The following is a 26,908-nucleotide window of genomic DNA, read 5'->3' as shown; positions in this document are numbered from 1 at the left end:
TCTATCTGCCCAAGTTCCCATCCAGTTTACTTTTTCCAGTGCAGCCCATTTCTCTGTGTCATACTGTCCTATGACTACGTGACTCACTATTCCTCCTTGCTATTAAACTCCTTTTTTTTTTAACCTGTTTATCATCCAGAACTCTGCGTTTTTCTACCTTTCAGTGACACTATGGCACTGTCTGCAGCTCAACCGAGAGCTGAAAAGCCCCAAATAGTGCAAACAATTACAGCTGATTAGCTCTGTATTAGCACCATAAAGAATATTTGGATAAAGTGGTGAAGTTACCAGTGTATGCTTGCAAGCTTGGTTAGCGAGATTCATCCACAAATTGTTCATCACACACAAACACACACACACACACACACACACACACACACACACACACACACACACACACACACACACACACACACCTGCTAATCAGTGCTAAATAACATAGAAATAAAATGTTTAATTTTACCACCAAAGCTGCAGCACGGGTCTGTTATCACAATTAACCTCACAGCAAGCCAAATTATTTGTCAGAAATTTGGACTGAAAATGCTCCCAACGCTGAGAGGTGACATGAATTAGCTGACAGCCTTCAGCTACAGCTCCCTAACTCTGAAATCGCTCCTGTGAACTTTATTAAGTTTGCAGGAGTGATTTCAAACCTGTGTAGTCGTGATGCAGGGAGAAATTCACTACAAGACCAAAACTGACTTTAATTGTGTGCTTTTTAAAGCTTAAAGTTCAGTCTGGGGTGACTGACTCAAGCCAGCCTCAAGAGGCCATCAGAGGAACTGCAGTTTTTTGTACTTTTGGCTTTATTTCAAAGCCCCAGATGTTTCAGCTTGGTTTTGACCACATTTTTGAATAAAATTGTCAGTAAGAGAGAAAATTAGAAGCAGCAGGTGTCTCCAACCTTTCTCTGAGGCTGAGTCAGAGTGCTGCAGCTCACAGAGGAGCACAGAGTGAGTAAGAAAGCGAGAAAAACATCGAGTTCTGGATCACATCTGTCCATAAATAGACAGATGTGCTGCACTTTGATGTAGTTTGATTTCAGTTTCTTCTGATAGCGACAAACAGACAGAACTGCGTCCCGGTTAACCAACAGCCTTAGGTGGGCTTTTTTTGAGACAAAAAATTGCTATAGATGAATAAACAGTCTTAAATCTAGCATCTGTATTGCTAAGCTTACAACAATGGCCGACAGCGCAGATCAGCTGGTTTTGCCTTTGCTGCGATCCAAATATACGTGTAGCAAAACAGGAAGCTGCAAACTTCACTCTGGTGGACAAACTGTGCAATAGGGCTGCCACGATTTGTCGACTAGTCACGATTACGTCGACTATCAAAATCGTCGACGACTGATTTAATAGTCGACGCGTCGTTTGAAACTTTGTACGATCACAAAAGACGCAGGAATAAGTGGCAGGATTTAAGAGTGTAATAACGGACTGAAACAGAAGATGGCAGCATTGCATGTACAAGGATGTCAGCTACCGTTAAACCCCGAAGAAGAAGAAGAAGAAGAAGAAGAAGCAGCTGTGTCCCAGAATTCATAGCGCGGCCCAGCGCAGTTTCCAACAATGGCGGCAGCTAGTTAGTTTTAATGTTACTCTTATTATTCTTTCTGGGTCACAAAATAAACGTTTAACATATTTTCAGGCGAGAATGTAGCTGTGTAAACTTCAAATATCTGCTCAGTTTATCAGGACACCACATATTTTCAAAAGCGCTCCGACGTTTTCGGAGACATCTGTTACCCACTAGCTCGTTAGCGAGCCGGGGGCTAGGCTCACTAGCGCCCTGAGAACACCGGACTCCCCGCAAATCGTTTTCAAACCCACCACCGTCTTTCGCTACTCAGGTTAAATATATATGAGTCACTTAGATAACTTAAAATGTTATTGTTTGGCTTTTTTTTTTTTTTAGTATTTTATTTGTTCCTGAGTAAATCAGTTTGTCTGAGATTAAAGTTATAGTTTTTACACAGCTGAATAAACGTCAAGCAGACAGCTGATTATCAGAAGTGTGAGATGCTCCAGAATATACTCCAGTGTCCTGTTATATTTTAGATAGCAAGGAGTTTATTAAACTTCACCGAAACAATCTGCAAATTTCATTAAAATTTAATAAACTATCATCTTGTCTTTATTTTTAGTTAGCACAGACCTTAAACACTTAAAGCTGTAAGCTAATGATAGTTATATAAGAGCAGATGCTGCTGGTGCAATAAGCTGTAGTTTTACGTCTAATGGATGATGATCTGATTAGTCGACTAATCGCAAAAATAATCGGTGACTAGTCGACTATCAAAATAATCGTTTGTGGCAGCCCTACTGTGCAACATCAACAAGCATACCATGGTTAGCAGGTGTTCCTTGCAGCTCTTCTTTACTTTTTAACTTGGTATTAACCTGCCGTTATAAGCGCAGACACCAATAGATCGGCAAATACCTGATTCTGGCAAATAATATTGGGTAGAATTGGTCAGACTCTCTAAAATAAACTCTAAAACTGCTGAAGCTATGCTGTTAGCTTGATCCATGCTACTATAGCTCTGCTGCTAGCACACAGTGCCATACACTGGCACATTGTGAGTGATATCCGATCCAGGTTTTGGAGACTGATATCCGATACCAATATCAGATGGGTGCATCCTTATTCTTGGATTTTCATGTTTTTCGCTTGGTTTTCTCGACCATCTGAAAACGTAATCCTGCCTATCTGTACAAGGACAGCCTTAATCTCAAGAGTCATACCTGCTGGTTAGCTTGCCTTTAATGCTAATGTTTGAAAAACTAAACCCTGGATTGTACTTTCGTCATCAGACGGTGAGCGTGAGAGTTTGAGCGGATGCCTACGTATCTGTGTTTTGTGAAGAGTGGACTCAACCGCAAAGCATTTGCATTATAAATGTACCAACTACACCAAGTGGTAGACTTCAAAGTAACAGGAATAACAGGAATGCAACAGAGCATAATCCAGGTTATACTTCTATTAGCAGGCAGACTTGGAAGTTCCTCAAAAAACTGAAGTAAAACTAAATCATGAGGCTTAAGACCCCTGAGGTGAAAGATACTACCCACTCTAGGAGTAATTGAGTTCAACATTGTTTTATTTTTTAATTAGAAATTAGCCATTTTGTCCATCTAAAGACAGTAAATGTGATTTTGTCTGGAGTATACAAGCAGCACACACAGCTCTCTCTCTGTACTTATGCTTCTCCCACAGCCTCCCGCCTTTTTCTCTCAGTTTTCCTGTCTTCCTTCTGCCACTCTCCTTTCTCTCTCTTCTCAGTATCAGGTACAAGTCTGTTGGATTAGGCTCCTTTAAGAGCGGATTAGCTGTGTCGGAGCCGTTTGAGGTAAATTGCTCCGAGGAGTCGATCTACCCCCTTCCGCCGCTTCCACCACCATCGCTACCTCCTCCTCCTCCCTCCTCTGTAAAACAGAGTCAAAATTCTCAACCTAATCCTCAAAGAGCCTTACTGCACCTCCCCCTGTCTGCTTTCCCCTTTCTGTTTCACTTTTCCCTTCTCGATTCTGTCAGCCCACACCGAGGAGCGAGATACCTGTGGGAGGAGGCGGAGGGGTGGGCTGGTGTGTGTGTGTGTGTGTGTGTGTGTGCGCGTGGAGGGGGGGGATAGACACACGTGGGCGAACCGTATGACTTTACAAGACTGTCTGCTTTTGTTGTGTGTGCGTGAAAGCGTATACCTGCTCGAGCATGTCATCAAACAGTGCTGTTGATGGTAAGTGGCAACGTGTGTGTGTGTGCGTGTGTGTGTGAGTGTGTGTGTTAGCATCTGACTGAGCAGATGGGGCGGATGGAGTGCATTTTAGGGACAAGGGCGGGGTCACATCTGTGTCGTCCCCTCACATTTGTCTTGGTGTGTATGTGTCACTTGGCATGGCGGCCACATTTGGAGCCATCAACACACAAACAAGGTGATTAGCAAGTTGGGACAAACACATTATTATTGCTCTAAACTAAACCGCTGACCCGCTCGCTCTCCCCCTAAGAGCCAGCAGTTTTCCCACCAACCTCTCTCAACATGTCTGGGGGTGAAAAAAGGCATTCTGTTTATTCTGGGCTCAAATCCAGTTTGTGCAACACTGATAGCGCACTGTTAATGCAATCTGCAGCTGAGCCTTATGCCGTATTTATCACAAACCATACAACAAGTACAACCTGCTTATAGCCGCAAACATTTGGACGGAGACAGACTGTCGCATGTGCGAACGCACAGACGCACCGCACAAGCGAGCCTCGTCTCGGAGCTGCCATTGATTTGGGCTGCAAAGTGCTGTGGGCAACGGTTGCCGTGGCAACCGGCAGCCGAGCAAGGCAGCCAAAGTTTGAGCTGGCATGAGGGGAGTGTGTGTGTGTGTGCCGTTTATGAGCGTGTGCATATAAGAGGTAGGGCACCCAAGCATGCATTGACTTCTGTGTGTGTGTGTGTGTGTGTGTGTGTGTGTGTGTGTGTGTGTGTGTGTGTGTGAGGTCCTGGCGGGGTGACAGCAGTCTGTTTAGTATGCAGCCTTCTGACTGCATCTCCCTCTCTTTGGCCCACAGACACTGCATAAGAATGACCCCCACCATCACTACTACCCCTCACTCTCCGCCGTCCCATGAACACATGTGCACATGCTCGGCTGCGACTGCTCTTCCACAGATGCACGGGCGCAAGCACGCACACACACACTCAGACAGCACACAGACTCATTGTGTCATGACCTGTTTGCTCCAAGGTGAGGCCTGCAGGTCAATATTGCAGATGAGGTTAATATTAGAGAGTGCTTGATTACAGACACACACATAGGAACTCTATGGAGTCACATCCCCTTAAAAAGCCTGTTGGTGGAGGTGAGTATTGATATTTCCTCTCCAACCCTGTATTCACACCCCCAGGGCGTGTCGAATGGGTGGAGATGGTCTGTCTCACTGTGTTTTCTCTGGCGCTGACAAACTGAACCAAACACTTTTGGCAGTGGTGGTGTGTGTTTGGGGAGGGGGGAGGTCCCTGGGAATCGTTTTCTCTCCTGCTGCTACAGATGCTGCTCCCTCACACACACACACACACACACACACACACACACACACACACACACACACACACACACACACACACACACACACACACACGTGGCCTCTCTTATCTCCGGGAATTTGCATAATAAACTCGCTTTCATGCATATTTACTCTGTATCACACACACACAATTTTAAATTAAAGTCGCAAACACAGCAAGCCACATACATACAGTATACATCAGGAATATACACAAGCAGTGACACACAAACGCACACACAATATTGATCGGGAGTAGTGAAGTGGAGCTCGGCGCTAACAGCCCTCTCTAAGCACAGGAGAGGTGGAGTGGTTAAGGAGGCGAGCAAGGAGAGGCGAAGGGAGGGAGGAGGAGGAAGAGGAGAGGTGACAGCAGGAGAAAGGAAGCAAAGTCAGAAAATAGGAGGGGGGGAAATGGACAGTGGCAACACAGAGAGAGCTGTTTGTCTGGTGTTTGTCTTAACAAGAAGCATCTCAGAGGAGACAGAGAGAGCTAATACACACCAGAACAGTCTCCACCCACCCACCCCTCTGCTTCACCCAAACACCTCTTCACAACCTCCACCCCTCCACCCATCTTCTCTCTACAGGATCTGAGAGCAGCTCAACTCAAGCCCTGACACGTGTGCCTGAGAGACAGAGAGGGAGATGGAGGGGTGTGCATGTGTGTGGCGACTCAGACAACGTGTGTGTGTGTGTGTGTGTGTGTGTGTGTGTGTGTGTGTGTGTGTGTGTGTGTGTGTGTGTGGAGGTGGGGGGGTTACAGAGCGAGCAGGAGATGTGTGTATGTGAGAGAAGGAGGGAGGGGCGGAGGGAAGGTAATATCGGCTGCTCCTGGGAATAAATGGAGAGAAATTACTTGGTCCGGGGTTGTGCTGTCCTTTCCTCCATGTTTCAACATGAGGTTTGCAGCAGAGCCCAGCGGATATTTGATATTCGATATGGATTGACAATAAAAAACGTTAACACAGATATATCCCCTAATGCATTTCTTAGTTTTTGAGCATTGCTGATAATTATTTAAAAAACAGTTCCAATATATACTAATATACGATACATTCTGAATTTTGCTCATTTCCAGCTCGGTATTTGTTTATGGACTCTACTCGAGTGGCGTCGTGTGACCTGATGCTCAGTTTGTTTTCTGTCTAAAAGAAGCCGTTTCAGCTCCCTTTCTGACACTTCAAGGTAAATTACTTCTGATTGGCTGTCCACTTCAAACGGAGGGTTAGAACAGAAAATGGGCAGGGCTTCTATGTGTGCAAAATGTATCCACAGGTATCCACTCTCACTGAGCCCATATAGAGAAAAAAAATATTGCTGAAAATTACTGACTTAAACTGAGCTTTTGTAGGGAAAGGCAGTTAAAATGACTTGTTTTTACTGATCTTACTTACAAAAAATATTCGCTTTATTTTCAATTTTTTGGAGATCATACACAACTTCTGTGCTTGTTTCTTTGATATTTTTATTTACCATTTTAACTGTCATTTAGAATTTTCTTCTTAAGTGTAGCTGGGACATGAATGTATTTGTGTGTGTGTGTGTGTGTGTGTGTGTGTGTGTGTGTGTGTGTGTGTGTGTGAGACATATATGTGCTTTTATTTTTAGCACTCCCTATGCACTATGCCTCACTATGTGAGCACACAGAGAAACTCCTCTCTGGAAACAAACCCTACTGTTGTAAAAGGAAAAAAATGTATAATTCTTCGTTTTATGCTGTTATTATTATTTATTAAAACCTATAATAGTCAAAGAATTAAAAAAACACGTTTGCAAAATGATCGTGTGGATTTTTATTTGTTTTGTTCACGTTAAATTTCATGCACAGGAACAAATCTTTGGGCATCCTTGAGGCATCCCATCATGGTGCATTACCCACTTTGGCACCCACTGAAATACACAAGTGATTCTGCAAACATCCCCTGCTGGAGCCACAGTCTACTGCACATTAGTACTCTGATTTCTGAATTTAGAACATTTTTTTCCTGCTCAGATTTGAATTTCAAAGACACAGCTGTTCTTGTTTCTGTGACACATGTTTGAGGAAAAATGCTCTCAGAGTGACTGAACATAGAAGCTGACTGTCATAAAATCAGCTGATAATATTTACAGTGCATGGGCTTGAGTCTTGACTGAGCAGTGGAGGGTGTGTAGACACACTGAGTGGGAGGTTTTGGGGAGCTTCAGATATTTAATTATGGTAAATGTTTTTGCAGCACTTTATGCCTCTCCTGCTTCGGCGCATAGTGAAAATGTCATTTCACTTTTAGGTACCAGAAAACAGTTGAAAATAGGGTGGAATATAATCCACCGAGGCTTATTATTTCAAATAATTACTTTCAGGTTTTCTCATTTAATATTACCCATGCACATAAGTCAGCACACATACAGGCACGATTTCGGTCCTATTTTGTGTTTGTCTGGCTTCAGACAATTCTGGGATCATTTCTCCTGCTTAAATGTGCACATATCACCCAGTGAAGTCAGTGATAAATCCGTCCATTTTAATTTATCTGCTCCTTACCTTTAACTGCTGATAATTTTCAGGAAGATTTAAAGTTTAAGCAATCCCATGCTAATGTTCAAAACCAAACTCTAGCTTCTTCCCCGGTCCAACGATATCCACGAGTGGCTGTGAATTAGCCGCGGATGTGAGTTAGATCAAGTGCTGAATGTTTGTAGATGAAAGCACTGTATGAATGAAGGGTCAATAAGACTAGAAAACTTTTATATAAATGTCATTTCCACTAATGCTGCAGGTTTTCTAACCCTAGATGAGACAGATGAGGGTGTGTCAAGAAAGTGCTGTCCTGCTGTGACTGATAATTGACTGGCATGGAAGGATCCTCACCTAACGCAGCTCACCTGAATCTTCCAGGCTATAAAAGCTATCCCAGGTGAGCTGCTCAGTCTCTCTAATTCACTCCACGTTGCATCAACGTACTGGTGATATTTGTCTCTTGGTTAGGTTACGGTGAATAAATTCTCTTTCATTTAAGTGAACTCCCTGCTTATCACTTATTATCAAAACCATGAGGGGACAAAACCATGAGCTGTAAATAAGGGTGGAGATGCATTTCGTGCATTGTCCTTGGAATCTACACTTAGGACCCAGTCCCTGAAATTCTGGGCTCTAGTTGGGTGTACTTAAAAAGTGTGTGTGTGTTTTAAGTTTGCAGCTTTGTGGATGTCCTCCGTAGGAGGATGAAGAAAGGGATGAAAAAAGAAGACAGAGAGGCTTTACCTCTGGAAATAGAGGGGTGGAGAAAGTAAGAAGCAGGAAAGGATTTATCAGAGTGTGCATGCCTGTGGGTGTTTTTCAAACCCTGTGTACGCTGCTGAGTGCGTGCATACATGTGTGTGCATCTGAGAGTGGGTTGCTGTCGTGACTCACGGGGCCATCAGCAGGCTTCTTCGTGCACCTCGGTTGCACTCGTTCACACATACACACAGTCAAACCTCCCGCTCAAATTCATCAGTAGAAGCTCTCCTCTGAGGCCAACGCCTGTCAATCCACTCTCATCCAATCATTACTCAGATAACCCCAGAGATCCGCCCACGAGCTGCTGGCTTCACACAGCTGCACACACTTCTGTGCAACAAGCCACATCCGCCTCTCTCTCTCTCTCTCTCACACACACACACACTGAGACAGCCGCGTCATCCACCACATGCAGACATCCACACAAGCATCAAGCACACGCCTTTGCTTCCCCCCACTTGCTGCTTCCACTGAGAGATCCACCACCGTGGCGACGGTAACCGCGACAACGGGCATAAATTAGTGTCATGGCGATATGCAAAGCGAGGGAGCAACAATTAAAGCTTGACTAACGAGCTTTTGAGGAGCGAGGCTGAAGTTTCCCCGAGCAGCTGCTAACTGGATTAGCCTACACACAGAAACAGAGAGAGGGAGAGAGGGAGGACGGAGCAGGGAGACGGTGATGCTTAAGCACCACCTGTGAGCCAACACAGGCACACAAACACACACCAAGCTAAAGGCTAGCATCCACACCAACGCAGACAAAGAGAATAACGGCTAGGAACGAAAAAAAGAGAGACTCCCATCACAAATACAAACGCACGTTTTTACCGATTTTTCAAGTGAATACAAACCCTGCAGCAAACAGACATTAAGAAGGAGTATTTCTACCAATTAAACATAATTAAAGTATTTGAACACTCGAGGACACTTATACTTGTAAAGTAACAGAACTTCATTAACTGGGCCTAATTTAAGTCAACAACCACCGGCACCTCTAATTCAGCAACTGAGAGAGGATCTGAAAATGAAGCTCAAGCAATATTTGCAAAGCAGGGGAACACTATAACGAACAACGTGCATCCAGTCAGAGCATTTAAACAAAAAGCTTAAAATAATTTGGTGGCTTAGCCTTAAAATAAGGTCTTTGGTAACAACTCGATCAAGAACGCTAACAAACAAGGTTGTGTCAAAAACTGAACGTCTGCTGGTCTGTGTCCCATGGTGCTCTTATAAAGCAGATGATTGGCTCGTCAGGGGAATGATCAGACAACCGCAATGTTTGACATAAAGAAAATTCTCCAATCGTTTAGCGCTATGTAAAAGGAAAGTGTGAGGAAATTTCCATTCCTCACACTGTGCTGTTGATTCATGGTGAGTTTCACTAAAGGTCCCATCATGGTAAAAGGCAAAGAAAAGTTGCTACCCAGGCCTTGCATGCTGTTGTACCTGGGTACTCTCACATGGGGGAAGCATTAAAAAAACGTTCTCTCATTGAGGCTAAGAACTTCTTAGTAAAGAACTAAAAGTAAGAAAACTGAAAACGGTCCATGGATGAGAAGCAGAGTCACTGTCTGAGCTTTTTTGATCTTTGGTGTATTTTGGTGCTTCTTCCTCTTTGCGGTGAACTCCGCTGTGGCTACCTTTCCTGTGCAAGTGAACTTTCAACCAATCAGCATTCAACTTACGCTTATTGTCATGGCCACCAGGCCGCAAAATGTGTTGTTGCCTTTTTGGAGAACTCACGGGATTCTCTGAACGGGTTAAAATCGCTCTCCCTACGTGGCCATAGAGCTACACAAACACAAACACGAGACCGTGGCCTTACTCCACAAGCCTTGCAGTTTTTTGAGCTTCTCTTAACCGATCATCCATCCGTGCTTTCACCAGCCGATTTCTCCAGCACCGAGAAGTCGACCGCAAGAAGCTTCATACTTCATCCAAGCTGATATACACACTGCCCAATTTACCCCAAGCGTTTTGGATCATAAGTTTGCCGATTGATGAAGTCATAAGATCCTATTTAGCATTTCTTTCAATGGTCTTTTATTATAGATTTCTCCTCAAATTCTAAGCCAAACCTCCTCTTTACTTCACATCATAATTTGAAAAAAGTTACAGATTACAGTTAAAAACTGAGCTACGACTCAGCTATCATCAGCTAAGACTGATGGACACTTCAGTGTTGGTTACTTGTTTTGGTTTTTCCATCTTTCTGGATCTAAACTCAGAAGTCTTCTGCGTATTCGGTGCCCTGCTCTGTAGCCTTGCTGTAAGTGTCAGTGGGATTTTAAAAGAGCTTTTCTTCTGGAGCAGAACCCAGATGTTTTGGTTTCACTTCAGCTCTCCTTAACCTCTTCCTTATCAAGCTTTGACAGTCATCAGCAGATTTAACACACTGTGGTTTATCTGAATACGTCAGACACAATCATCTTTAAAGAACTCCAAGAACAGGATGATATTTTGCATTTAACACAGAGGAAATACTAATACTGGTGCAAAGAAACAAGTAGCTAATCATCACGTGATCTCTGCATTAGCTGTGCGGGACAAATAAAGGATAAGCAGCGATGAAGCTGCTACTAATAATGCAACTGGTTACTCAGCAATATGCTGGCTTTGCAGTGGGAAAACTACCGAATACACCTGAAAGCAATAATTATAATAAACACCGCTTATTATCTGTCTTTCCCATAAAGAGCATGTGCATTTAATACCCCGTTCAGATTCATAGTAGGGGAGATAAGCTGCGATCTTTTTTCCAGGACTATTAATTTGTTGTTTTTGGCATATGCTGTAATTATTTTCAAGAGTTCTCACCATGACATGCTGAAGGAATTTTGCAGCTTTTTATCCACTGGGCCTACAGTTTGGGCACAGATGGTTGGAAAGTCCAAAACTAAGAAACTGAGATTACTAGACATTTTTTTTTAACTGGCACAACAATATTGCCAATTGGCATTAAATCTAATACGACCCACCTCAGTAACACTGATTACAGTTAAGCTATTCTTGAGATTTTGTTTTGCACTTTGATAGGTTTGGAGAAATCATGAGAGACCAATTATATGTTGCTTTCACAGGCTGAGCAGCGTTATAAATGACCTAAGAAGTGATCTCGGTGTCTGAAATCTGTGAAATTTCCCTTCAAGTGCTACACCTAGTAAAAAAAAAAAAGAATAAATGACATATTTGTCCCACGTTTTAACGTTTTATAGTTGATTGTGCTGATTTTATTTGAGACGTGTCACTAAAAATAAAACTCGCTAATTACAGTCAATGCAGTCGGGCTGCACACGTGTAGATAAGTGAATATTTTGCATTTCAGACACTCCACTCGGCATTGCTCACTTATTTCTCTCTTTCCAGGCCCTTGACTTTCTTTGTAATATGCTCCATCCTCCCTCCATAATAAATCTTTCGCTTTCTGCATTTGCCTTTCTCCTCTCTCTCTCCCTCTCTCTTCCTGGTCTCCAACTCTCCTCTGCTCACTCAAATAAATCTCTCCACCCTCCCCTTACACCCGTCCCCCCTCAAAAAAATCTATGCAACACACTCAAACATACATGTGCATTGACCCACTCACGCACACAAACACACAGCGCTCCAGGCAGCAGCCACAAAGGCCTCATATTAATAAATCTGCTCCTTTATTGGTGCTGAGTGTCTCTGGCAGAGAACGAGGGAGGAGAGGGGGAGGAAGGAGGAGGAGCAGGACAGGAGACGCAGAGATCACCAGAGGGGAGGAGGAGGTGACTGACTGACTGTAGCTGTATCATCAGGACATGGCGAGCAGAAGGAGACAGACAGAGACGTAAAGTGCGCCATCAACAAGCACTCGCACACGCAATTTCTATTGATAACCGCACATCAGCCCTGAGATAATGAGGAGCGCCAGACCCACACAAGTGTGAGGTTTCACTCGAGTATGTGAATATTTGTTAAGATAGAGTCCACCCACACTCAAACGTCCTCCGTCCGGTGGATTATTAAGGACACCTGACACCTGGCTGAACCGCTGGAGCATTCAGAGTGGGCTGTGCTGATCGCCGGGCTCAGGAAACAAACTGCCCGAGGTGGGCTTTCGGTAATGACAGCAGCTAGCTTGGCTTAGTGGTCCAATCTCAGCCATCAGTCAGCTGTGACAGATTGGGGATATGAGCTAAGGAGCCGTTTAGCTGTGGTGCTTGCTGTGGTGTGTGCGTGCTTGTGTGTCTGAGGGGAGGAGGTGGGGGGAGGCTATCAGTGCTGCTAGTGTTGCAGAGGCATCAATACACTCTCGACAGGCCATTTTCCTATGCCTATTCCCAGCCCTGGCTTGTTGCTGGGGCAACTACCGCCATTTTACCTTCCCTGGCTGCACCTCTGGAAGGCTTTTTTTAAAACAGCAATCCATGTTCTGCAGTACGTCCCAAGCAACTGGTCAAACACTCTTAGCTCCTCTATTTTGGGGGGCATTTTTTGGGCATTCTGCTTAAAAATGGGGTCCAAATGAATTTTATAGGAAACCTCCAGTGCACGGGGAGTTTATTTAGCTCTTATTCAAAGGATGAGCAGAAGGTCATAGGTTGAATTTTCCCAGACACACAGACTGTATGAAAAAGATGGCTGTAGCTTCCAGGTATGGTAGCCAATGCAGAAGCACGTTTCTAATGACCAGCAGGGGGCGATTTGTCTGCTTGCAAAAAAAAGTGTGCTGTATTAAAGAATAAAATTCCACAACTCACTTGAGAAAACGCTTAACTGATAACTGATATGTCCGTCGCTATCAAATGAGCTGGAGTGTCACAGTCAGATCTGCCCGCATTCATGAAATGCCTCAGCTCAGTACTCAAAAACATGACTTTCCAAAGCGATGGGTGACGATGTACATCTTTCTTATGCAGTCTATTGTAACCTCCCTCTCTCCCTAACATGCTCTCATAATCAAAGCCACAAACACTTTAACAGACCAGTCCAATAGCTCTTCAACTAGCTTACCTAGCCTGGACTCCGGGGTCTTGCATTGGGTCAGAAACTTCTCATTGACTTATATACAGTACTTAATATCAACCAGTCAATGCCAGGTCTCCTTGGTGGTACATTTGCTAGTCATATATGGTAAGACTCTCAACTGCAGTTCAACACAAGAATAATGAGGGAGGCGGTGTATAAAGTTCATTATTTACAGAACTGAATTATTATAAAGGCAGAAAACAGAACCAGAAACACTGGACTCAGATATTCACTGACAGTCCAAATATTCATCCACTCTCCAAATCACACAACCTGCAGATGGTGGAAACACTCTGGACTTAAGTTTAAGCAACAGTACTGACTGCACATGAACTGCTTTGGAAATAATTCAACCTCCATGTTCTTAAGACCAACAACGCCAAGCTGTCCCCTTACCTGTCCATGAGGCTGCATGGTGTTGTAGGGCATGTTCTGGTTCAACACTTTCTGTTTCATCAGTAACATCCTCTTCTGCTCTTCACTCAGGTGAGCTGTCTGTCCTGGGATTGGCCCTTGCGTCTGACCCGGCCCCGGACCCTGGCCACCACCTCCCGCACCGCCCATATAAGGTGGCATCATGGGGTTCTTGACCTGACTGTTCCCTGGCATGGGCGGGGTCATTCTCTGACCTATGTGATCCACCCCGCTGCCACTGAAGTGACTCAGCGGTTTGGTGTTGCTGTAGGACAACATGCCTGCTGTTTGCTGCTGCTGTTGCTGCTGTTTGGACAGGGCGTTCTGGTTTATGCTGTTTGGCTGCTGCTGGCCCATCATGCCCATGTGGTTGTGAGGGAGGTAGTTGTTCATGGGGGCTTTGGGACCGTTGTTGGGGGCCATGCCACCCACTAGAGGGCCCTGTGGTGTATTAAAGGCTTGCGGTGGATACATCATGGGGCTGTTGGGTTTGTCGTGGTTAAAGTGAGCGGAGTTATAGGGACTGGTTGGAGCGGCTGCAGGTGACCAGTTAGCTGCTTGCTGCTGCTGCTGCTTCTGCATCATTTTATTACGCTGCTGAGCAAATGCTTTCAGCTGCTCTGCATGGGAAAGCTCAGGCGTTACTGGTCCTACAGACTGACTTCCAGGCGGTATCCCCGCTGCTCCAGGTCCAGTGCCCGCCTGACTGACTCCTGGCCCCGGGTTCATCATGTATCCATTCCCAGGCCTAGAGACTGCTTGTGTCTGAGCTTGGGTTGGAGTCTGAGGGGAGCGAGCCACGCAGTTGTGCAATGGCGAACCTGATGCCATAGCAACGGCTGGAGACTGCTGCAAAGGTTGCTGAGGAGGCGTCCCATTGGCAGTGGTGGCAAACTGAGGGCCTGATGAAGATGGTCGCACCTGAGGAGAAACCAAAAGGACATTAGCTCAGGCTCGCACCTTGCAAGTTTTCTACATAACATATTTTTTAATCAGAATACGAAAAGCAAACTGAAAATGATCATTCGAGACTTTATGGGCCATTGCCACCATAAATTTTATACGGATGGGGTTTGGTACCATTTTGAGTACCAAACATTTTAAATACCAAACAATTTGTGTATAGCCATAATAACTAAGCTAAACTAACAAGCAGTTTACTGCTGAATGCTATTTGGCTTGAAAAGGAAGTCGCCTTTACCTTCCGATGAAGTTAACTTATGATAGTGCATTTGTTCCATTTGTAAGGTTTACTTTGTAACTGTAAGTTTGCCCCAATTACAGCAAGACCAGGAAGCCACAGCTGTGGTTGCTGCATTGCTCATTGCTTGCATGAAATGGCATCAACAGGCCAACAAAGCTTGATTTTCTGGAGTCTTTGAGGTGCTAGGTGTCGCTAGAAAACTGAAAAAATGAAATAGAAGCAGCTGTTTCTCTCTCTGTGCTATTTGGAAACCTCTGTGCTTCTGAATTTAAGCTTCACAGAGACGCTTGTAACAATGAAGACTGCCAACCACCGGATAAACTGCTTGCTGTATTTCATAATAACGCCACAGAGAGTTAATCTATCTTGTGCGACCACCACAGAGCCTACAGAGCATCTAGGCCCAATAACTTTAGCTGGCAAGGCAGTTGTCATTTTACTTAGAAGCTTCTTTCAGCTGCAGCCTTATTCACAACAGGTCGTCACAGAGGATGAATTTTCATATTTTCATATGGCACAGATTTTTATGCCAGATGCCCGTACTGACACAACACTCCCAGGGACCTATGTTTCCTCCCAAGTTTCAAACTAGAGGTCTTCCACATGTTAGGCAAATGTGTTACCAACTTCACTTTAATGCAGTTAGAACAGCTGAGAAATGTCCAGAAAGTTGGACATTTTCTGTGTTGGCCTGCATTCCGGGCTGATTATATTCCGTTGGGCAGTATATATCATTTCTGTACTGAACTGTGCATCAATCTAACCTCAAAGAAGCATAACAGGAATGACTCTCAGGAATCAGGTCTCAAGCTGATGACACAATTTACATCACTTGGATGGATGCGGAGAATACAATCGAGGATTAATGAACTGCAGAAATGCAGCAAATTCCTAAGTAGAAGTTTTGCTTACTTTAGAGATTTTTTTCCTTTATTCATTTTTGTGTTTTGCTAAAAGCTGCTTGTGTAAGACCAAAATGCTTCACAGGTAGCTTATGAAACACTCTCATACACTTAGAAACCACTTCAGGTTTGTTTCTTGTTGATCACATAATTAACGGCTTCATTCAGGTATTAGTCGTTTAAAACCAGTTTGGACTTAAATCAATCGGATCAAAAAGTTGAATCAGTGAAGAAATCTTAAAAGAGCAGCGACTGCGCTCTAAGAGCTATAATTTTATCTTCAGAAATAACAGTGAGAGACATATATCATATAAATAAATACAGAAGTCTGATTCACCTGAGGTGGTCATGACTTAGATTATGAGTTTGGGTTAAATACCCCTTCCAGTGGACATCGTGTTGACTTTCTTGATACTGACCTGTGGTGAACCCATGGGAACCTGTGGGCCTCCCTGTGGAGGCTGAGGTGGAGGAGGAGGCAGTGCTGCTGGCGCGGCCCCCCCTCCCGCTGTTGTCGTATTCCCGGCTGCTTCCTGTGGGCCCGGCGTCTGATTGTTTGCCGGCCTGCCAAACTCAGCCTCTTTCTTTTCGTCAAAGTCCTCGTTGAAGAGGTCGTGCATATCGTCCTCTGGCACAGTATTGGCCAGCTCATCGATCAGCTCCTGCCACTCCTGGTCGTTGAGGTTAATGTCAGAGAACAGCTTGTTCTGATTGGACAGAGACTGGGGATCAGACGACTCCATTCCACCCCCGTCATCCAGGGGCTCCTGTTTCAAGTCTTTGAGGAGGCCGAAGCTGTCCTCCAAGTCCAGTGAGCCATTTAGCTTCATGTCTGGAAGGTGGCTGCCACCGTTCTTCCCCAGCTCATCTGATGTCCGGCCTACATGGTTCCCATTGCTGTTTGTAGTGTTGTTACCGGCAGAAGTGTTAGGCCCGCAGTGTAAGGGCTTAATGTCCATTTGGTGATGCAGTGGAGAGATGGGCGGCACATTGTTGTTATTATTGTTATTAGGGAGTCCTGTTAGTGAGTCCATGCCGCTGGAGCCTTCCTTCCGTACCCGTTTGGTGGTCGGCGAGTAGTTGCCTCCATCACAGATCCCATTCTGGTCTCCGTTGAGGGGCGATCGTGCGCTGTCCAGTTTTCTCTTTACAGTCTCCTGGAGCTGAAACAGAAATAAAAGATGGTAAAGAGGCCGAATTACACTTTTGTTATTTACAGTTGTCTCGATATACTCACAAACTGTATGTGCAAATAATCCCTGTGAGCCAAAAGTTTTTCTACTCTTGGAACTGTTTGCTATCAGAAAGAGGTGTCCACAACAGAGCCATCTCAAGCACAGACGCTCCAACCTAGTGCTTGTCAAGCCTCCTGCTTCTGAGAGCTAGCCAATTAGAAGAAAGTTGGCTTTAAATGGGAAGAGATACAGTGGCTTATTTCAGTCACTGGATCGACTGAGGGACTGTGCTATGTTGAACTGTGAATCCTGCAAAGGATGCTAATGTGACCCTGGAAATAAGCACAACACGACCACTTTAAGAAGTTATCTTGTGTGTCTTATCTTCTGTTTGGAAGGATGGTCTCATTTGGATCAATTCACATTCAGAAAGCAACCCCATAATCACCTTATGATTGTGATTATCGCTACAGCATGCTAGCAATACAGCAGAGCTAAGGTAGCTTATTTCAGAGAATGGATGGCTGTACCACGGCCTAGTTTAAGAAACTATGATTTATGCAAAGCCACTCAAAGCAGAACACAAGAAGAAAAAAACCCCAATGAGTGTCCTTTAAAGCTGGAGGCCACCAGAGATGGAACGTGTTAGTAACAGGAACTTTTCTGTGGTCTTCAGGGGGCTAATCATGAACACAACATGAGATACAAATCAATATAACAACATGCTTCTTCCTCTCCACACACAGAGAACTGTCATGAGAAGGAGGGAAGGAAGTAAGTGTACTGAAGATCAAAATATCACCAAGACAAATCAATTACATGTTAAGCTCGGATTCATTCTCTGAAATTAGGCGTGCAGGCCAGGGATTTTTCTCAGTCCACGTTCCCTATTTCTTCACGGATGCAATAAAAAAAAAAAGAAAGAAAGAAAAAACACAGAAAAAGATGTAAATCCTGTAGGAGGGTTTCAGGGCATGTTTCCCAACACTCGCCTCGGCAGAAATTCTTTTAAATATCAACTTTACACTGTGGATATATTTTAATCTTTATCGTGACGATTAATGGTAGAAACCCACCCGAGAATTAGAGTAATCTTTCTGCACAAAAAATCATGTAAGTGAGACAACAGTTCAGAGCACTTAAAATGACAAAAAAAGGAAAAAAAACAGGAGAGTGCAAAGTGGTGTCCAAAATTACATTAAAGTGCTCGTTCTGAAATGGAACAAGATAATGAACATTCGAACATTCAGTTTACATGAAAAAATTAAAGTTAAGTAAATTATCACAGCGTTGCCGCATTTACTCACACAATTTGTCATGATGACAGTGCTATATACACAGTGGTGGTGATGAGTCTGTAAGCGAAAATTAATGTGGTGTTTGCTCTCTGCAACTGCTCTTTGGTCAAGTGGAAGACAGGGCGAAGATATTATGCTTAGAAATTGATTTCACAACAAGTGTTTTTCCAAATATGTTCAGACGCTACTAAAAGTGAGCAATTTGGAAAAGAGTTAAAGCCTGTATTTAAAAAAACCACCATATCAAATGGCAAAACTGTCAAATTACTTGCTGTAAAAAAATATAAATGCCAATTTTGCGTTGCAACAATGAGTTGGGGAAGCCACAGCAAACTTTTCCAGAAGCAAAGGTGGAGATGGGTTCAACGCTCTGCGAAAGACTGTGGGCAAATAGTTCATGATTTAAGAAGAACGCAAAACAGGAAAGAATACATAATATCAATAAATGATTCAGAGAAATCTCTGCATGTGAGGGACTAGGCTGGAAAACAATACTGAGCTGCCCCGGGCCAAACTGCGATAAAAAGAGACAGGATTTTGTAGTGGAAGTAACTGCAAGGGCTCATGAACACTTCTTAAAACCAGTGTCAGTGAGCATCATTTCCCACTGCATCCACAAAAGTTAAAATCGTATAAAGAAAATGATCATATGAACATGATTCAGAAAAGCTTCACTGGGCCAAAGATGGTGAACTGAGGTGAAGCACAAAAGTGAACAATAAAATCTGCATTTCTTTTAAGAAATCATGGCTGGTGTCCGTGAGGAAAGAAGTGACCAGCTTTTATCAGCACACAAAAACCAAAATTCTCTTAGAATAATAGAGAAAACCCTGATAGTCAAGGATGTGATGACATAGTGGAACAAACTGAAAAAGACATTTCCTGTATATGTTTATTTTTTCAGTTTTGTAAGAACACAATATCAGTTAATTCTCTTTTTTATAAAAGTCGCATTTTTATTTTGTTTTTGCACAGCTGGTTTTAGTTCGATAAACCTGCTGATCTGCAGAATCTGATCTATCTCAGACACATCAGAGCCCTCTGCCAGTAAAAACATTCATGACAGCTAACCTGAATAAAGTTTTAATCCCAAACAAAGTAACTAAAACAGGAGGAAAGACAAGAGAAGGCTAGCAGCCCTCCTGATGAACAATACCAGCATTTGTTTTTCCGAGGAGGTAAAGAAACGTCAAAGGAACATCTGGAGTATTTGGCCCATTATTAACATCGGCCCCACATCTTACTGTAGGAAGCCTCCGCCGCTCCGTGTCTCACAGCATAAGATAACGACGGGGTGCTAACAAACGCTGGCTGGCAGTTAGACCTGTGTGGGAGAGGACAGGATGTACGGAGGCATGTGACATAACCCGAGTAATGGCAGGAGACACCCGAGACAAAGAAAGAGGCAGAAAATCTAAAAAAAATCCCACCAGTTTGGCCTTTTTTTTTTTTTTTATAAAAGCAAAAATGAGCTTTTCAAGTGGATACAGTTAAAAATCGACAGTCTTACGGAGCAGTGGTGACGGGGAAGACTCTGCTGTATAATTGTCAGCAGGGGGGAGTTTTACAGTTAGCTATCAACTGAGTGTGACTGATGATAGAGGGCTTTCAGCTCAGTGCAGCAGTGATACTTTTATCATTGCTTTCCCGAAGATAAAAAAAACTCTGAACGTGGATCTATTTTAGTAGGAATGTATTTTCTACAGCACCCGAGATTGAGTTGTTAAGAAACAACAAAGATGATGGCCACATGTTTAAATCAAAGCTGAATGCATTCACTGCCCATGCGAGATTAAACAAAGAAGCGGGCACAACGCAGACGCAAGTAAACGCTAAGAAATGTGCAAGAATCAAATTGCCATGAAAAAAAAAAAGAGGCAAAGAGAATAACAAGTTAGGTTCCTGTGCAATTTCTGTGCAATTTAATAAACTCTCAATCTCAATTTTACCCCCAACTCCTGTTAATTTCAAACCCTAATGAAGTTGGCAGAAAAATAGCTGATGCTATTAAAATGACGAATGGGAAGCGGGGACCTCATTTATGAAAGGTTCCCAGGGTACAAATTTGATGCTCCCACACAAACCTTAGAAATAGTGCAGGATTCAATCAAAAAGATTATCATTTTTAGTCATGGCTTCACTTTCAATTTCATGTCCAAAGACCGGATGCTATAAATACTTCCATCTTTACAATCGTAAAGGGACAGGTCACCCTCAAATCGAATGTACCTGTTCTTCCTCTGACCTCTGTTCGAGACTGTTTTGGAGATGTCTGCTTCTCTTGAATTTGGAATCAGCTTTGAACTTGAGAAGAGTTCAAATCGAGACCAACCTGCCTCACTTCACATCATCAGCGCTTATTTCTCAAGTTGCTAAATAGCATTGACTTTCTGCATTCTCTGGTTGCGAAATCACACCTAATCGCTTCCTGTCTTGATTGTTATTTGTCACCTGATTTGAGAGAACAATTCCTAATAAATACAAATTCTGATGGCGTAGGATTGGAGTTCAGGATGGTGACCTCACCCATGGTTTGTATAGAAAACAGCTGTAATCTTATATTGCATTAATGGTTTTATATAGTGGTTGTTATCAACGTGTAGAAAAGCTGCTTGAACAAAGATGCAAAGACTCACCAACACGCGTGGATGGGAGCCTTTTACAAGTCTTTTATACAGCACGTGCCGCCTGCACATCTACATTTCAAACAGCCTCCTCAGCTCAGAAGCCGCAAAATATTTTGTAAAATCCACACTCTCCACTGTCGCATGTGAAAGAGTCAAACACACACACAGACACACACACGTACACAATGGAAGCACCACCGATACGTGTATGTGTGCAAATGCGCACTTAGCTCTTTGTTATTCAGATGGAACAACAGACAAAATATATTCAGATTGTATTCTGACCCGGAGGTGGACCCATTCAAGCTGGCAGGAAAACACTCACACACACACACACTCACACACACACACACACACACGCACACATTCACACTCCAGTAAACCAAGAAAGTAAAAAAAAAAGGATGATGTGTGCTTCATGTTGCAGTGTGTGTGTGTGTGTGTGTGTGTGCTAGAGGTTCCTCTTCTGCTCTCCACATTGACTGACAGTCAGCATAATTATCTTCATGACATGATAAACAGTATTAGTATTGGCAACCAAAAAAGAAACTACAGTGTATGCATCTGTGTGTGTGTCTGTGTGTGTGTGTGTTGATCTTTTAGCCATTAAAGCAACAACTAAGGAACAAAAAAAAAGGAAAACACGCGTTTCCACTGTCACGACACGATTTCAGTGTGTGTGTGTGTGTGTGTGTGTGGTCCTGCAATCAATGGGTTTAAATAATTCAGGCCTCCTCTGTCTGTGTGTGTTTGTGTGTCTGAGTGTGTGTGTGTTACAGGCTTTCCCTAAATGCCAGTGACTCATGTTGGTAATAACAGACTCGTCTTTCAAAGCCCACCTATAAAAACTCCCATAATTATCCAGGTGGTGTGAACTGTCGCACCCTCCCACACACGCACACACACACGTACAGGTTTTAAATACACACCCACTTAAAAAAAAAAACACACAAAAAAAAACATTTAACCTTCTTAATAGGATCGTGAATCTGGAGAAAGAAACAAAGGAAACAAAAAAAGAGGAGACCAGACCAAAGCACTGTGGTCCTGCCTGCTCGGGGAGTCAGCATGCTGCTGCCCGAGGGAACGTGAAAGGATCCGGTGCTGGTGCAAAATACTTTATGTATTCACTGTAGCAAATTTCTTTTATTTTAGCACAATTAACAACCTAATTAAACCTGTGAATCACACTGAACCTAGCAGCGTTTCTTTCTGACAATCACAGCAATGAAATACCTTTGAAGCCGACGGAATCGAGAGGAATGGAGGAGCGTTTGCATGTGTAAGAGAAAGAATGAGAGATGACATCGAGACTCATAGACAAAGATTTTTGAAGTAGTTTAATCAAGCTGGAGTGGTTAGCGAGAGCTAGAGGGAAGAAAAGAGCATTGGAGTTCAAAAAAGAAAAAAAATATAAAAGACTAAAGACAGGAGAGGGAAAAAAAGGGAGGAGAGCGCTGCTTGTTTTGCCTCCTGCGTCTCTCCGTGTATTCTTTGACATAAACACCTGCTGACTGCTCCTCTGCCTGCTCCCACAACAGACAGAGGGAGAACGACAAAAGCGAGGAGAGACAAAGGTGAAAGAGAGAGACACGCACGCTCGCGAGGAGGAAGAAGGGATTTATTTGTCAGGCAGATGGTCTTTCTCCTTTGAGCGGAGGAGCTACCAGAACATGAAGATGAAGAAGAGGAGAAAGAGGAGGAGAAAGGGTGAAGCAGAGAAAGAGGTGTGGGGGGGGGGGGGCTAGATAGGTGGCTTGATGGAAAGGCATAGCGCTCCAAATGACAGCGGGGAGCAAACGATGAGAGGGTGATCAGAGAAGGAGAGGGAGGCAGAGAAGAGAGACAGAGATGGAGCCACTAAGGTGCTGTTGTTATAGCAACCTGCTGCTCTGGTGCTTTGTGCGCAGCGTCCTCCGTCTTCTTCGTCTTCCTCCTTTTTCCTTCTCCTCCTCTCGCTCACTTACTCACTCTCCGACACCCTGCCTTCTCTCCCTCCCTCTCCTCCTCTCTCTCTTCCCTCCTTCCTTTCTTTGGCTCGCTCTTCTGGAAACTTAAGCATTGCATCAAATTCGAGTCCCAGCATTAAAGGAACGACTCCGCGTCGAGACAGTTCGGGGTATTTATTTCAAATTACAAACTATATGTGAAGGTAGCTAGCTTCATGTTTCTTAATCTAAGGGGGAAAAAAACGTGAAATCATTTGTCTCTAAAATGAGACTCATTTATTGCTACTACGACAACATCACTGAAGATACACCTAACCAAAAGACATATAACAGTGGCATCTTCTGTGAAAAATAACTGCAACACATTTCATCAATGCCACGAAGCTGTTCATCACACCTTCCTTTGCAAGTCAGTTCTTCCTCCACTCCCGCTTTTCTTACCTGTCCCTGCACACGAGAGATGGACGTACTCCCCGTGACGTCACCCACTGGTTTGTAAACTTCAACTTGACCATTTTGGCCATCTTAGTTCTGGAAACTAAGCGTGTGATAACAATCCGCAAATAGTGCTCATAGGCGTGCTCGGTTTTACAGGTGACTTACAAAAGCTGCACTGATTTCTAAACACAGGCACAGTCAGTTTATTTCAATGTCAAAATTAATTAAGACATGTTTTCAGGGTTAAACATCATTAAATAGCAGTAAATGGCATGTTGCAAACGTTAGTAGATCAGTAAATTTGTAAATAGTGACAGTAGTGCTTTTTTAAAGCCAAAACCCAGTCCACACTGGCACTACTTATCTGAATCTGGCTCAGAAATAGCTAAGACTTGCTGGATATTTCACTATAAATCTGGCCACACATAAGAAAATGAAGACCCTGCGGTATAAGAGTTGAAAAAGCAACTGAGACCAAAAACCCATCAGGAAAATGTTTAATAAGGTCATAAATCAAGTGTGCAGCAGCGTCATTTTCTCATAGACTTCTATACAACCGGACTTCTTTTGGCAACCACACGGGTCGCCCCCTGCTGGCCATTAGAAAGAATGCAGGTTTAAAGCATTGTAATGGGAATAACATGTAACCACATGCCAGTTGAGATTCAGCTCTGGTAGGCTGAATGGGTCTCAATGAGGTGTATAGAAACAGACTCCTTTTTTTGTCATGTGTTTATCCAGCACTTTATTTATTTATGCCCAGCCAGAACATTTTGGGCAGTAAGAGACCAGTGCTAACTACCGAAAATCTGGTTCTCACTTTCCCCCCCAGGATGCTGGTTGTGGTATTGAAGGTTAGGCAAGAGGAAGGACTTTGATTCAACTCTGGTTGCAAATGACATGGCAGGCCACATTTAAGAGATTTTTTTTGGCTTCTGAGGCGCTTTACAGTCCAACTCCCAGAGACACAAACACACCAAGCTGCACACTGATTTAACACTTGGCTGGTTAGACAGAAAATAAAAGAATAACCTTTATTTTTGCTAGCACTTAGATTATTGTATAGTAAAAATTACAGTATTTGAGCAACTCAAAGCTACCTCTAGCACACCTAATGATTTTCTTGTCAGTATCTCTGATCCATGAACTCAGCAGCCGAGTCCACAGCACAAAGGAACCAGCAGAGCTTTATTTTTTTTTTTTTGAACTGACGCTAAAACCACAGCGGTGAAGATTTAGCGAGCCCGTCCAAAAAGCGAGTACACCTGCACACCTGTCTATGAGGAGAGACAAAGGCTCTGTAAAGTGAGGCTGCAGAGAGGAATTACACCCTGTGGATCGAGTGTGTTCAAGTAGTTACATTTCTGCACCCACTGAAACAAACAGACGCATGAGTATCAGCCATAATTTAAATTTCACTTGTTTTCCCTGGTGCGGGCCTGTGTGTGCCACGCTTTGAGTGTGTTTGTGAGAGTGTGGTTGTTCCTGGTCTGGCCCACTAGACTGTGAAATGAGTCAATTAAATCAAACAGGTCTTTAATAAGGAAATGTGTTTGTGTGCGTGTGTGTGTGTGGTGTGGTAATAATGGGCGGATGGCTAAAGGCTTGTAACCACCAAATTTCAAACCATCACCTGTCTAACAGGCTGTTATACGGCGGTTTTCAAACATTCTGCGGCCGACAAAAATCAAGGGTCAGTGCAAAAATTTCAAAGTAGATCTGCATTCACTCCTGCTTGGAACAGTCTTTATTACATGTGTCCTTAATTCCTCTTTTGATAATATTCTCCGATGGCGCCACCTCATATAAAACGTACTTTACTGTCAGCCTTGTCTACCTATCAGACTTTTTAAGCACTTTAAAAAATAAACTATAATAAGGTTCACTGTAAACTCTGCCATGTAAAGCTAGCACATCAGAAACCTGTATGGGGTGAGTAGTCACGTCCAAAGAATAGCTGAACAGTTCCAAGTGAACACTGATCAGGGTTTTAATTTGAAATGACCATTTTAGAGATTCAGTGCTCTTTTGAAGTTCCAAGGTACTCTTCAGCTGATTTGGCACCATGTTTGTCAGCTTCTCCTGATAAACTGATGACAGCTTCCCTGTTGTTTTGTGCTTTGATTGCAGTTTCAAGTTTTAGTGTTTCTGGCTTTTAGACGAGCTGAATAGTGTGATATTTCTTTCTCCCATTTAATTGACAAGATAATAAGTCACCAGTAAAATCTCAGTTTTGTTGTATAAATTTGACTCTGTAAATGCTAACTGGGTGCCTACCACAGACAAAATAAAAGAGCTTCTAGATCTGAACCGCAAAGCCAGTGCAAAAGTGCCTTGAACCTGCATTCTATTTAACGGCCAGCAGGGGGCGACTCCTGTGGTTCTCCTACTGTAGATGTTTCCATAGCATCTACGGCTAAACATAGACACTATGAAAGACGGATGTAGATTCTTTGTCTGAAATGTAATACCAAAACCAGAATGAGTGAAATCTGCACTTATTTTCATAACCAGCAGGGGGCGACTGCTCGAGTTACAAAAAAATAAGGTTGAAAACATAAAAGTCCCAAAAAACCCTCTGCTCCACTGTGACCTCAGTGAGCAGTTTAAAACTTTATTGGCTCAGTTGTTAGTTTTAAGACAGTAAATAAAATAATTTATAAATGAATGGAGGATTATCCAGGAATGGGCACTGGCTAATAACTTTTCACTCAAAGGGTCTTGATGCATCCTCAATCATCCAGGTAAGTAAATCTGCAAAAGTTGATTCTGTTCATCTGGACGTAGCGTTTTCTCCCATTGAAAATGCTACGTCCAGATGAACAGAATCAACTTTTGGAGTTTTCACTCAAAGGTCGTCTGTGAAGGTTCTCAGTCATCCAGGTCATGGCAATCTAAGGAGCTACTTAGTTCACTCACAAGTCAATGAGCATGCGGTTCATCCAACCCCCTCTTCACATCCAACATCATTGTAGACTTTATAGCCCAACTGTCCTAACCAGTGGGTAAAGTCACTATCTATATCCCAGTTTTATGCCTATTCTGTTGAAATAGTGGATTTTATTCACGTGTTTTTGTGCGGTTCTATATTGCAATGATAATGTAAGGTAAACACATCTGGAGCAACACAGACTGTTCTCTATGTTCTCTTCGCATAATATTTACTGCATGTAAATATTATGTGGAAAAAACTTATTTAAATGTATTTGTTGGTATTACTTCACCACGAACATTGTCAAGGAGACACAAAGGCGTACAGAGAGAAAAAACATTTGTTACCGCACTTGTTTGTGAGATGTATGTTAAGTTTTTCACACAAGCTGCAGCACGGCTACACTTCTATTGATCCTCATATCCTCTATAGAAAAGTGACAGATGACTTCAGTGGTTTCCTGGCTGGCTCTTTTTAAAAGAAACCGGGAGCAGCTGCCGAGGAGAAGTTAGTGTTTGCTGTGATATCTCACAATCCCCCTCTTTGCATTTTCTATATGTGACCAGAGGCAAAGTGAAAAGAGGGTCTGGTTTTGGCTCGCTGCAAGACTGAGAGGTTGACACTCCACATACAGATGGAGGGATTTTA

At 43.3% G+C, this 26,908-nt stretch overlaps 1 protein-coding gene across 1 annotated transcript in view; it reads right to left on the bottom strand.

The window, feature by feature from the left end:
- maml3 (mastermind-like transcriptional coactivator 3) overlaps window positions 1–26,908 on the bottom strand; it is a 133,831-nt gene that overhangs the window by 56,530 nt on the left and 50,393 nt on the right. The window contains exons 2-3 of the mRNA XM_086296917.1: window positions 16,261–17,004; window positions 13,718–14,656 (exon numbers count right to left, since the gene is read on the bottom strand). Of these exons, the coding sequence (XP_086153043.1) occupies window positions 13,718–14,656; window positions 16,261–17,004 (1,683 nt within the window). The remainder of the gene's footprint in view (window positions 1–13,717; window positions 14,657–16,260; window positions 17,005–26,908) is intronic.

Source organism: Aulonocara sp. 'chitande type north' Nkhata Bay, linkage group LG6 (assembly GCF_057382095.1).
Source record: "Aulonocara sp. 'chitande type north' Nkhata Bay isolate Kocher_YH1m ecotype deep benthic linkage group LG6, A_spYH_male_GT1.1, whole genome shotgun sequence".
NCBI classification, from domain to species: domain Eukaryota; kingdom Metazoa; phylum Chordata; class Actinopteri; order Cichliformes; family Cichlidae; genus Aulonocara; species Aulonocara sp. 'chitande type north' Nkhata Bay.
The sequence above is the reverse complement of the archived record's forward strand: the minus strand, read 5'-3'. Positions and strand labels throughout refer to the sequence as shown.